The sequence below is a fragment of the Erythrolamprus reginae genome, chromosome 6, assembly GCF_031021105.1.
Source record: "Erythrolamprus reginae isolate rEryReg1 chromosome 6, rEryReg1.hap1, whole genome shotgun sequence".
NCBI classification, from domain to species: domain Eukaryota; kingdom Metazoa; phylum Chordata; class Lepidosauria; order Squamata; family Dipsadidae; genus Erythrolamprus; species Erythrolamprus reginae.
This window is the reverse complement of record NC_091955.1, coordinates 49,309,116-49,321,937: the sequence shown is the minus strand read 5'-3', so window position 1 is coordinate 49,321,937 and position 12,822 is coordinate 49,309,116. Positions and strand designations below refer to the sequence as shown.

Genomic DNA, 12,822 nt, shown 5'->3' with positions numbered 1-12,822 from the left:
TAGTACCACTAGCTTTCCTATCTCAGTTGCTGGGGATGTTCCTCTCCTGTATAGATATTATCCCCTGGGCCCGACTGCACACCAGACCACTGCAGTGGTTTCTGCTCCCATTCCAGAGAGCATGTATCAGCCACTCCAGAAGGATTGTCTTGATTATCACAAAGGTCAAGCGTTCCCTCCCCTGGTGGGGCATCTAATCTCCGTCCCCCCACCATTCACCGTTTCCCTACCTGGGACCTACCACTAGTCCTACAGGCCCTTACAACTCGCTATTTGAGCCACTATGCCATATCTCACTAAAGCTTCTCTCCTTTAAAATGGCCTTTTTGGTGGCCATTACTTTAGCTAGGAGAGTATCTGAGCTCTCCACCTTATCCATAAGACCTAACCTTTGCATCTTCCTCCCAGACAGGGTGGTACTATGCCTGGATCCAGCCTTTCTCACCAAAGTTAATACATCTTTTCTTTGCCCAAAAAATAATCTTACCAGACTTTTGCACTCACAGATCGCATCCTTTGGAGTTGCAATGGAACAAACTGGACGTTCGTAGAGCCCTGAAAGTGTATGTTCATCGTACAGAACCATTCAAGAAGTCAGAAGCTCTGTTTGTGTCTTTCCTCCCTTCGTCTCAGGGGTCCAGAGTTTCATCCAAGACCCTTAGCAGGTGGATCCGTTCCTAAATAACTACAGCTTATGAGGCACTATCTACCCCCCCTACCAACGGGGGTCACAGCTCACTCTACCAGGAACACGGCTACCATGGCTGCATGGGCTATGCAGGCTCCCATCGAAGAAATTTTTCATGCGGCTACTTGGGCCGCCCCCACCACCTTCATTAAACATTATCGCCTGGACTCTTACGCTTCGGCTGAAGCTGCTTTTGGGCATAGAGTACTACAAAGGGTGTACGTTCATCCTGCACCCCCGGTACAACCTTCTCCCACCCTAGTTTAATATGATTGGGTATATCCCATGTTGGACTCTCCATAGCAGTGCAGTGGAGAAGATCCATTTAACGTACCTGAGCAGTCTTCTCGATGCACTGCAAGGAGAGCCCAAACCCACCTGGCCGTTCTTCCTCTTAAGGCCCAGGTGCGCAGAGTTTTGGTTAATGATTGCATATTTTTCCTGAACCTTTAGTTTGAGTCAAGGAGTTAACTGGTTTACTTGTGGTTAATAAATTATTCTTTATTCATTACACTAGTCCTACGTTTTTTATTGACTGGCCCACTAGGGCATCTAAGGGGGGATGGAGCCTGTTTTGTATACTAAAATTTAACTCAGTCCCTGCCAAACATGCTGAAGTATTACCCATGTTGGACTTTCTTTGCAGTGCATCGAAAAGACCGTTCAGGTAAGTTGAACTGTTCTTCTAGTCAAAACAAAGGGTGACAGGATCATATCATTTATTTGGTACTTCTTGTTTTTATCACTGTAATGCCTCCCAAAACCAATTACTGATGAGTACTGAGATACCACTGTATTTTGATATATGTAGTATTTTTATATTTGAATTGTTCAATATACATTGTTTCTGGTTATGACATATGCATCAGCCTTTTCTTTATTTTTCTATACTTTTTTCAGAAATCTGACTAGACCAGCACTAAACTTCTGAAGTCAAATTCACTCATTTGCTATAGGTCTGCCATATGAATAAATAAATGGAAATGCTTCCAAGCTTTCTTGTCCTTACCATGCAGTAATACAATATCAAATAAAGAAACATAAAACTGATAAGAGTACAATGGATTGATATTAAACACACAATAAATAGCAATAGCATTTAGATTTCCATACCACTTCTTAGTGCATCATAGAACTCTAGGCAATTTACATTAGCCTAGGAGAGAGTAAAAACTTGACATGAATAGCCATTGGCAGACCTATTCTCTTAAAATATATAATGCTATTCTTCAAACTAGCTAAAATTGTTGTTAATATAACACTAAAGCAAAATAAATAATTATTGACATTAATCATTATTTTTTTGTATAACTGGATTTTTACTAAAGCAAATTTTAGTTGGAAAGAAAAATAGACCAGAAAATATTGTGAAAATCTAGAAATACGCTATGTGAGGGTCTGCTGATGCGATAAGAAGAATGTTCTGAAGAACATGGAAGATTCTGAAAAAAACCCTCATTTAAATATGGGTGGCAGGCAGGGAATAGAACAAGAGCATGAGGTGAAGCACTAATAATTTTTTAATTCATCTCATCTTGAAGTGATAAAGCATTTTGATTATTATTAATATCAATGGCTAGGCAATAGCTGACTTGATGGGCTTTTATTTATGTTACATTATGTTATTTACACTACAGTTAATGAACAGATTTTCATAATATTTCAATTTAGACAGTGCTTCAGTTCAGAATTATTACTCCAGAATGTGATAATTCCAGTCTGAATTCATATAGTTGTCTTTGCAATAAGACAAAAATGTTTTTTTCATTAGCTTTTTAAAAATTTATAGAGTCTTGATATTCCTGGCTGTTCTCCCATCCTATTACTAATTACAAAGCTATGTTTTTAATGTATAGTAATTCCACAGACATTCATATGTTTCATTGTAGCCCAATAAATTTGAAGAAATGTGTTGAGATTCACATGCAAATAAAACCAAATTCCAGTGGAAAAAAGTAATTGAGCACAAAATATTACTGAGAATGAATAAATTCATTACTTTAATTCAAATGATTGGAGCTAAAATAAGGAAATAGAATATCAAGTACGACTTTCAGATGTCCCTGACTATTTTTGCCAAACAGCCGTAGTACAAATCTTTTAATTGTGAAAAGTGACTTTCTGAAGGAACTCTTGTTTCTCCTGACTTCGAAAAATGCTTTGCCTACTCAAGTAATCCAATATGTTAACATTATAGGACAGTGAAGTTATTATTAGGGATAAGAAGACAGATGCTTCAGAGACATTCTGGAATCCAACACCTGAGATCAGGCAGCACAGATTAAGAAGATACACAGTGAAGTTTGAGGAACAAGGTGACTTTGAATCAGAGAAGTAAGTTCATTCTAAAACTTTTTTTCTGATTGATTATGCAGAGGTCCTAAGCTTTTCTTGGACACATTTAGAAAGTTGAGAGCATTTTATGGATGCCCTCATAAAAATGGCTCCTATGGCAGATGTGTTTGAATAAAGATGGTGTTCTATTATATTCCCTCTAGCCTTCTAAGATCCGGTTTATCAGGTTAGAGAATAAAGCAAAAAGGATAAGTTTTCTTATCCTTTTAAGAAAGAATTCTTATTTCAAGTTAAATTAATTTTTGTAGCTTTCTTTGTTGTTTTTAATTTGGGCTTTTTATGTTTATTTAGAGGCATAATTTGGTTGATACCTTTGTATATCTGCCCTAGGATTGTATTGATGAGTATGAATTGAAAAGAAATTCCAAGAAAGTAAGATGCCAATGGAGAAATATTATAATTGTATTAGACCTTTATTCTAATGATACAACAAAGGATTTTTTTTCCAGCAAAGCTCTTCTCCCCAGTATCTGACCTTTTTACTCTTGTTATTATTACCGGTTAGACTTTGGCAACATGTGACTCGAGCTATAAATAATAAAGACCAAACAGAAGCAACTCAAGAAAAATTTATTCTCGAAGAAGCACAAAGGAAAGCTGCCAAGGAAAGGAAGGCGCTAGATGAAGTGTGGGTCTGTAGACTATTTGAGCCAGATCCACTTACAGGAGAATGGAGTTACCGTTATGCAGAGTAAGTCTTGGAGGAGAAGAGTTTCCCCCCCTTTTCTGCAGATAATAACGTGTGTGTGTGGGTGTTCAATTACATACACATTACCACTTGGCTCATACATATCTTCCATCACATATTGTTTCTGTAATATTTATTCTACCTGTATCAGTCAAAAAACCAAGCAAAGCTCTATATTGTGATTAGAATGTTCCTTCTAAATATAATATAAACCAAGTACAGTGGTACCTCTACCTACAAACGCTTCTACTTATGAACTTTTCTAGATAAGAACCAGGTGTTCAAGATTTTTTTGCCTCTTCTCAAGAACCATTTTGCACTCATAAACCCGAACCTCCAAAACTGTAACCAGTCTGTGGGGACTCTCCAAGAATCTCCTGGGAAGAAACAGGGCCTCCTGTGGTTTCCCCAATCACATACATTTGCTTTTACATTGATTCCTACAGGAAAAATTGCTGCTTCTTACAAAATTTTCTACTTAAGAACCTGGTCATGGAACGAATTAAGTTCATAAGTAGAGGTACTGTACCAGTGTATATAATTTGTCGGTGGTTTAGAGAGGAGTAGCTTTTATCCTTCAAGAAAATTTTCTTGTGTAGGTGTAGCACTTTTCCATTTCCACAGTTCTGGCTGAAAGAATTCAAGTAGTTCAGGTTGGAATTCTTGAGTCCTTGGTCTCTCTGATCCAATTTGCTTGGATATTTGCTTGCTGATGTTTCCTTACCCAACTTGATAGCATCATCAGTGAATTAGTGAAATGCCTCCAAGTAAACAAACTAAAAAAGCTCGGAAAAACAGTCTCCCTGTTTTTAAGGTTCTTAAGTAGAAAAGTGTGTGAAGTCACAGAGAATTCTAAGGAAAACATGGAGTAATCTGTCCATAACTGATGGTAATGTTTTCCAATTCCAGATTGTGTCACCATTGCCCAGATCCAATGTATGACCTCAACTGAGTTGGGCCAGAGATAAATTGAATCAGGTCCATGTTTACCATGGTTGCCATGAATTCTTGAACTGCTCTCCATTCTACATGCAGGAAAGGTAGATCGATGTCCTCAACTACCATAACTTGTGCCACAGGTTGAAACAGTTCAAGTAGAGAGATTTCTTTGCAGCAGGGAGGTTGGTAACCGCCAATCTTGCTACAGATTCAAGCAGTTAAGGCAGGGAGGTTTCTTGCAACAATCTCTTTCGATCCCTACAGCCCAACTTCACAAACAAACCTTACAACTTGTGTTGTGAGGTGTTATCTGCAGAAAAACACCCCCTGGAAGACATCAGAGCTTCTCAAATAACATAGCTACATATTTGTCCCAGCTGTGGGTTTGTGCTGGAGCTACCCATGGAAGCCAGCTTGGTGTATCTCTATGAAGACATATACAGTGATACCTTGTCTTACGAACTTAATTGGTTTCGGGACGAGGTTCGTAAAGTGAAATGTTTGTAAGACGAAACAATGTTTCCCATAGGAATCGATGGAAAAGCAATTAATGTGTGCAAGCCCAAAATTCACCCCTTTTGCCAGCCAAAGTGCCCGTTTTTGCACTGCTGGGATTCCCCTGAGGCTCCCCTCCATGGAAAACCACACCTCTGGAATGCTGGGATTCCCCTGCAGCATTGCAAAAATGCGGAAGTCCGGAGGTGGGGTTTCCCATGGAGGGGAGCCTCGGGAATCCCAGCAGCGCAAAAATGGGCGCCTCGCTGGCAATGGAAGGTCCGGAGGTGGGGTTTCCCAACAAGGGGAGCCTTCGCCTGGCAACGGAAGTCTGGAGGCAGGGCATCCCAGTGGCAGCAGCAGGTTCATAAGGTGAAAATAGTTCGGAAGAAGAGGCAAAAAAATCTTAAACCCCGGCTTCGTATCTCAAAGAGTTCGTATGACGAGGGATTCGTAAGATGAGATATCACTGTACATGCATATGCTTCAGTAATGCACACAAATTTGACTGCCTCATTCACAAGGGTGGATGAGGAAATGTTTATTACAGGTTGACCAACAACATCTAACAACAGCCAAATATCTATATAAAATGCTATATTTTTAAAATACTATAAATATTGCTTTACTGAAAGTAATGGGCCTGACATATTAATCATCTCACTTACTTTATCTAAAGTGTGTACACATTTTTTGTGTATAGTACAAGACCATGGGATCCACTGAATGACATGATACAGTTTGAAAAAGATGGCATTATTCAAACCAAAGTAAGACATCGTACACCAATGGTATGTTCTTGGCCTTATTTTTATTACTACATTAAAAAGTTGAGATTTCTTTAGGGCAGTGGTTCTCAACCTTGATCCTTTAATACAGTTCCTCATGTAGTGGTGACCACCAACCATAAAATAATAAAATTATTAGGAAACTCAGGGGTAGGTTCTAACTTACCTCACTGCCAGTTCGCTTCCTCTTGTGCTGCATGGCTATGCCTCATGAGTGCGCTTGCACTATACATGCACAGTGCCAAATTTTTTAAAACAAAATTGCAAAAAAACCCTCAAAAACAAGATGGCGATGCATGCGCAATGCCAGAAATTCAACTTCTGTGCATGCTCAGAAATTCCCATGGTACAGGTATTATTTTTGCATAGTCTATTTGCATGTGGGTGGACCTGCCTGGAGACGGATAGAGGAGCAGTGTCTTAGTTCCTAAGATCATCAGAAATATGTCTTTTCCAATGGTCTTAGGTGACGCCTGTGAAAGGCTCGTTCAACCCCCCAAAGGGGTCGCGACCTATGGGTTGAGAAGCACTACTCTAGGGACAGGGAATTCCCTTGAAATAGCCACTTTTTGACAAGTGAATTATACTGTTATGAGGAGCCCAACCTCTGGACTGCTTGCAGGAGTTATTTTAAAGTTTATGCCTTTTTGTTTTTCTTACAGTTTTTTTTCTTCTGGGCTCCAAGCTTTATATTTGTAAAATGTACAGTATATTGTACTATACAAACAATATTTTTATTTAATAATTTGTTAATTATAATTCAACCTGATATTTAGATATAACCTTTTTCTAGCTATGCCCATTTTTTCTTTATATAGCTTTTTTTTCTTTAAATAATATTCTGAGCTCTATCAAAAAGTTGTCTGTCTTGAATGTAACAGATTAAGGAAACTATATGACACTAGTTGTATTCTAAAGCTGCATAAATTTATCCAAAACCTAGAGGACTTATTTATTTCATATTTAGCTTTTAAAACAAGAAAGTTAAACAGCACACCCTTTATAATACCATCAACACTCCGCAGTCTGCATTAGTTGCCGATCAGTTTCCGGTCACAATTCAAAGTGTTGGTTATGACCTATAAAGCCCTTCATGGCATCAGACCAGAATATCTCTGAGGCTGCCTTCTGCCGCACGAATCCCAGCGACCGGTTAGGTCCCACAGAGTTGGCCTTCTCTGGGTCCTGTCGACGAAACAATGTTGTCTGGCAGGACCCAGGGGAAGAGCCTTCTCTGTGGCAGCCCCGGCCCTCTGGAATCAACTTCCCCCAGAGATTAGGATTGCCACCACCCTCCTTGCCTTTCACAAACTCCTTAAAACCCACCTCTGTCGTCAGGCATGGGGAAATTGATTCCCCTGGACCGTTTTTGTTTTATGCATGGTTTGTGTGAGATGTATCATTGCTTTTTATATGAAGGGGTTTAAATTCTTTTAAATATTGGATTTGTATTGTTTTTATTGTTGTGAGCCGGCCCCGAGTCTTCAGAGAGGGGTGGCATACAAATCTAATAAATAATAATAAAATAATAATGATAGTATTAATTTTGGGTGATCTGGGTTTGCAGTTCATGCTTATGAGAGGATACCTCCCTTATGAAACCAGGTTGCAACGCCTTGGTCTCTTCAGCCTTGAAAGACGGCGTTTAAGGGGTAACTTGATCGAAGTATATAAAATCATGCATGGGATAGAAAAGGTGGATAGAGAAAAATTCCTTTCTCTATCACACAATACTAGGATGAGGGGGCACTCCCTAAAGCTCATAGGTAAGAAAGCAACGACAAATAAAGTGAAATATTTCTTCACCCAGAGGGTCATTGGTTTATGGAATTCACTTCCAGAAGAGGTGGTGACAGCTGTCAGCCTTGATAGCTTCAAGGCATGATTAGACAGATTCATGGATGCCAAGTGTATCGGTGGTTATTGAAACGGATGTCCATGTGCCACCTCTATGTTGGTTGAGGCAGGCAAGATTCCCTTGACTACCATTTTTTGGGGTTCAAGGGAAAGGGAGGGTTTTGCCTTCACTTTCTACTCAAGGTCCCCATGTACAATTGGTGGGCCACTGTGTGACACAGAATGCTGGACTCGATGGGCTTTGGCCTGATTCATCAAGGTTCTTCTTATGTTCTTATGTTTTTATGTTAGGATACAAGGCATATACTGAACAAAGTGTGACAATGCAAAGAAAATGGGAGACCAGGATTTCTTATTTATTTTTTCTGATTTGGATAGGGTATTTTGAGATAAAGGAATCTGTCAATCCTATTTATTCTATAGTTTGCACGACTTTTAATGTGTCTTCCAACAAAAAAAATGATATATTTTATTACTAAAAATATGCTTTATTAAAAGTTTTTAAAATAATTTAAAACTAATACAAAGTAAAGGAAGAAAATAAGGGAAAAGTACCAAAAGAAATAGAAGCATCTGATTTCCTTTGCAGCAAACATAAATATGATTACAAATCACACATATACATATCTCTTAATCTGAGATTATAAACACACTTTTATCCAATATCTACTTTTATAATCATCACAAATCAAAAGTTCATTTTTTTCTATTTTTTTTCTGTTCCGTGCAAAATGTCTATAACCAGCAATAAATATAGATATTGTCTTTCTCTAAAAAAAATTATCTGCATGTTCCATCATCTTTATCAAGCATTATTTTGTTGTGGTTTGTTCTGAATCTTTCAACTTTTGATCATATAATTTTACTGCATTTATCAAATCTAAAAGCAAAGTTCTGTGACTTTCCCCCTCCTATTGCTCTATGTCCTGAAAGAAAAGGTTCAGTTTTCAGTAGTACATTTATCTTTAAAATCTTCTAAATATAGTGAATGTATTTGACCTATAAAGCCCTTCCTGGCATCGGACCAGAATATCTCCGAGACCGCCTTCTGCTGCACGAATCCCAGCAACCGGTTAGGTCCCACAGAGTTGGCTTTCTCCGGGTCCTGTCGATGAAACAGTGTTGCCTGGCGGGATCCAGGGGAAGAGCCTTCTCTGTGGCGGCCTCGACCCTCTGGAACCAACTCCCCCCAGAGATTAGGATTGCTCCTTGCCTTTCGCAAACTCCTTAAAACCCATCTCTGCCGTTAGGCATAGGGAAATTGATTCTCCTGGGCCGTTCCCACTTTACGTATGGTTTGTATGAGACGTATGATTGTTTTTTATATTAAGGGTTTTAAATTGTTTTTAACTGTATTGTTCTGTTGCTGTGAGCTGCACCGAGTCTTCAGAGAGGGGCGGCATACAAATCTAATAAATAAATAAATTTGTACCCAACATTTTCAGACTACATTCACCAAATATAATAAAATATATTTTAACATGATCAGATTTATGCTTACTAACCGTATTTTTCGGAGCATAAGATGCACCGGAGTATAAGATGCACCTTCGTTTTTGGGGAGGAAAATAGGGAAAAGAATCTGCTTACTAGGTATTCATCTGGCTAGCATCCTTAATGTGGTCAGCTTCAGCACATTATTTTATCCCTTGATTAGGGCTTTAAAAAACTTTATTAGGGGAGTGTAACAACCAAAGAACTTGCAAGCCAGTAAGAAAAGAACTTGCAAGCCAGTAAGAGCTGGGAAAATCATTAGCACCTGGAAAGAAACTTTTGGAGCAAGTAGAGCAATGGGAAAAACCCTGCAAAGACGTAGGGCTTGGAAAACATTCTTCTCAGAGAATAACAATGAAGAGCTTGCAAGCTGGTAAGAGCTGGGACCATTGTTAGCACCTGGTTAGGCCTGGAAAAAAAATTATTCAGAGCAAGTTAGAGCAATGAAAAAACCCTGCAAAGACTTAGGGCTTGTAAAACATTCTTCACACAGAGAAATAATGAAAGAGCCTGCAAGGTAAGAGCTGGGGAAATTGTTAGCAGCTAGTTAGGGGTGGGGGGAAGGGGAAGCTACATTCAGAGTATAAGACGCACCCAAATTATCAATTTCTTTTAGGGAAGAAGAAGGTGTGTCTTATACTCTGAAAAATACAGTATATTTCTCTTATATAAAATGTTTCTTGCTCTGGACACAATTTAGATTCATATTTATTCAATATTCTCAGAGTGGTGTCATGTCTAAAGTAATAACTTTAAAAATCTAGCTTTATTGTACCACAATAATTTGTGCCACCCAAATCTCAAATTGTATCCTCCTAACTCCAATGACCTTCTGTTTCTCAGCAACACCTACTCCTTCATCCAAGCTAAACAACAAGCACCAAATTATAATTTCAAATCAGATATATCCAGTCCTCCCCTTTCTTAGCATTTTGTAATACTTTATATTTAACTAGTGGGTTTTTTGCCTTAGATTTATTCTTCTTAAAACAAGGGATCAGTTGTCAAAACAGCTATTGTCTAAAACAAATATAAAGTTCTTGGTAAAACATTCATCTGAATCAGAGAAATTGTCCCCAGCAATGACCATTCTATTTTTACTGACCTTAATAAAACTTTTTTAACATCAATTTATTCTATATATAATTGTTTTATAACAATTATAATATAAGGTTTTATAGTATACAATTTATATTTCTCATAGTAATATCCAAATATTTGACCTTCTTCTCAATCTTAAAACATATTTTATTTATCAATTCTGTTTGATCTGGTATTTCCATGTTTTTGATAACTTCTCTAACTTCAGTTTATTAATCTTAAACCTTATGCATCATATTCTTTAATTTATTCATTAATAATTCAGTTCTCTTTAAAGGGACTAGATCATCTGCAAAAGGTCTTTATTTATATCTCAGCATTTAATCTTTAGCACCACAATCCTCTCATCTTATCATGTCTCTATTCCCTATCTCAGGAGCTAAAATAGATAAGAAAGGATAGACAACCTTATCTTTTTTTCTCTTTTTTGCATCTTACATACAAAATTATGTTTAAAAATTCCTGTCTTTTGGAGAAGGATGTTCATATTCTTTATGCAAATTGAATATACAGATAAAAAATAAAACAGCCACATTATCCATTAATATACTATCTGCCACTTATAATTTCAATATCACTTTCTTTTCTTTTTCTCTTCACAATTTACAAATCAAGAATTTATTTCCCTGGTTTATTCACAAATTCAAATTTTCTTGTTTTTCATAATTCAGTTTTATATTGATTTCTTTTATTGATAACATAAATAGTTATTGTTATGGAAATATTTTCCAGTTATTTGAACAGAAATACCTACCAGAATATAAATTAATTTGGAGAAATATTATTTTTAGATATTCACCTTTCCTCAAAGGTTGAGTTTGATGACTCTCATTTATCCATATCTAAAGAAACCTCTTTAGTTATTGAATTTATGTCTAATGTTACTGAGGTATGTATTTCAGTATGCACATATTTAAATGTTCAATAGTTGCGTACAAATATAATATTGATAACCACATTTTTACCTACTGGCATTTTCTATTTGGAACAGTTAATATTCTGCTACTTTATTAGGCTTCTGTGGTTTGCATCACTGGAATAGTATTGTGAGGGTTAGAAATAAGCAGAAGAATGTTGCAAGGCATCTTTATCTTTGCTGCAGAGGAAATATCTATTTATAGATTAATTACTTCCCAATGTGTCTAAGAAATGAGGAACATAGAACTTAATGTTTACATGGGATATATTGCAGTTGTCACTGTGCAGGGAATCCCAGGACTCTCAGCAAGTCAAATCCTGAGAAAATTGCAAAACTTTATTTATCTACACCAGAGGTCTCCAAATTTGTCACCTTTAAAACTTGTGGATTTCAATTCCCAGAATTCTTTAGCCAGCCATATCGGCTGGGGGTTCTGTGAGCTAAAGTCCATCAATATTAAAGATGCCAACTTTAAAGACCCCTGATCTACACTTTTTTACACAGAAAGAGCTGCGGTTTGGAGTCCACATGGATTATTTCAGGATTTTCCTTTGATCCAGGGAGATTGTTACATCCAGAATCTGCCTTCCAGCCAGAGTTCTTAGCTGCTCTCTTTCATCCCACCATAATTCCCCACCAAAAGTTTCTTTTTCACAACTAAAAATAGAGGAAAGTTTTGTTACTGGTTTTCTGTTGTAAACTGCACTATTAAAATTAAACAGGGCCACAGATAATACTACTTTGAGATTCACTGTTACTATGAAAGATGGGTTAATCATTTATAAATGAATAATTTTTTAAAATGATTTGCAAGCCCTGCCCATTTTTGCTGTATAGAATTGGATATTTGTTTTTCTGGATTAGAATTGGATATTTGCTTTTCATAAATTCTTTATGCTGAAATGGCCAGAATGTTTATTATCTCAATTATCTTTCCTCTCAGTGTCACCTATTGTTCTCCAGTATGGCAACTTAAGTGAGTTTGCAAGAAGATAGTGTAAACAAATATTTCTACCACTCGTTTCTTACATATCAGCAGAAAGGTGCTAAACATAACTATATTTTTTTTGTTTCTGAGCAATAAAGCTGATAAAAATGTGTATTACAGGTCACTGTTGCAAAAATAAAACGATCTGCTAAATCTAAGAAAGAAGAATGTGGCTTCTCCTCACCAGAGCCTGATAATCCAGACTCATCAGGAAGTGAAGGTAAATGCTACATTGGTTTGCTGTGCCCTTCTTTCTAAAACTATGACGAATAAAGTACAAGCATGGCTAAATTTCATTATCTGTAAACTAAAAATACTATTTTTCTTTTGGTGCCTTCAAATTATTGTTGATTCCTGGAAATTGCCTGTTTTAGCCCCTGCAGGTTTAATGATAATTTTTTTCAGGGTGGTTTGCTATTGCATTCTTCCTAGGGCTCAGAGAAAATGACTGTCTGAAAGCACCCAGCTAGCTTCATATCTAAGGCAGAAATAGACTCTCAGTCTCCAATT

General features: G+C 37.2%; 1 protein-coding gene across 4 annotated transcripts in view; it reads left to right on the top strand.

Moving 5' to 3' along the window:
* OSBPL8 (oxysterol binding protein like 8) overlaps window positions 1-12,822 on the top strand; it is a 135,400-nt gene that overhangs the window by 114,772 nt on the left and 7,806 nt on the right. For all 4 annotated transcript variants that reach the window (XM_070755749.1, XM_070755750.1, XM_070755748.1 and 1 more), the window contains 4 exons: window positions 2,886-3,022; window positions 3,549-3,734; window positions 5,869-5,956; window positions 12,433-12,532. In XM_070755749.1, the coding sequence (XP_070611850.1) occupies window positions 2,886-3,022; window positions 3,549-3,734; window positions 5,869-5,956; window positions 12,433-12,532 (511 nt within the window). The remainder of the gene's footprint in view (window positions 1-2,885; window positions 3,023-3,548; window positions 3,735-5,868; window positions 5,957-12,432; window positions 12,533-12,822) is intronic.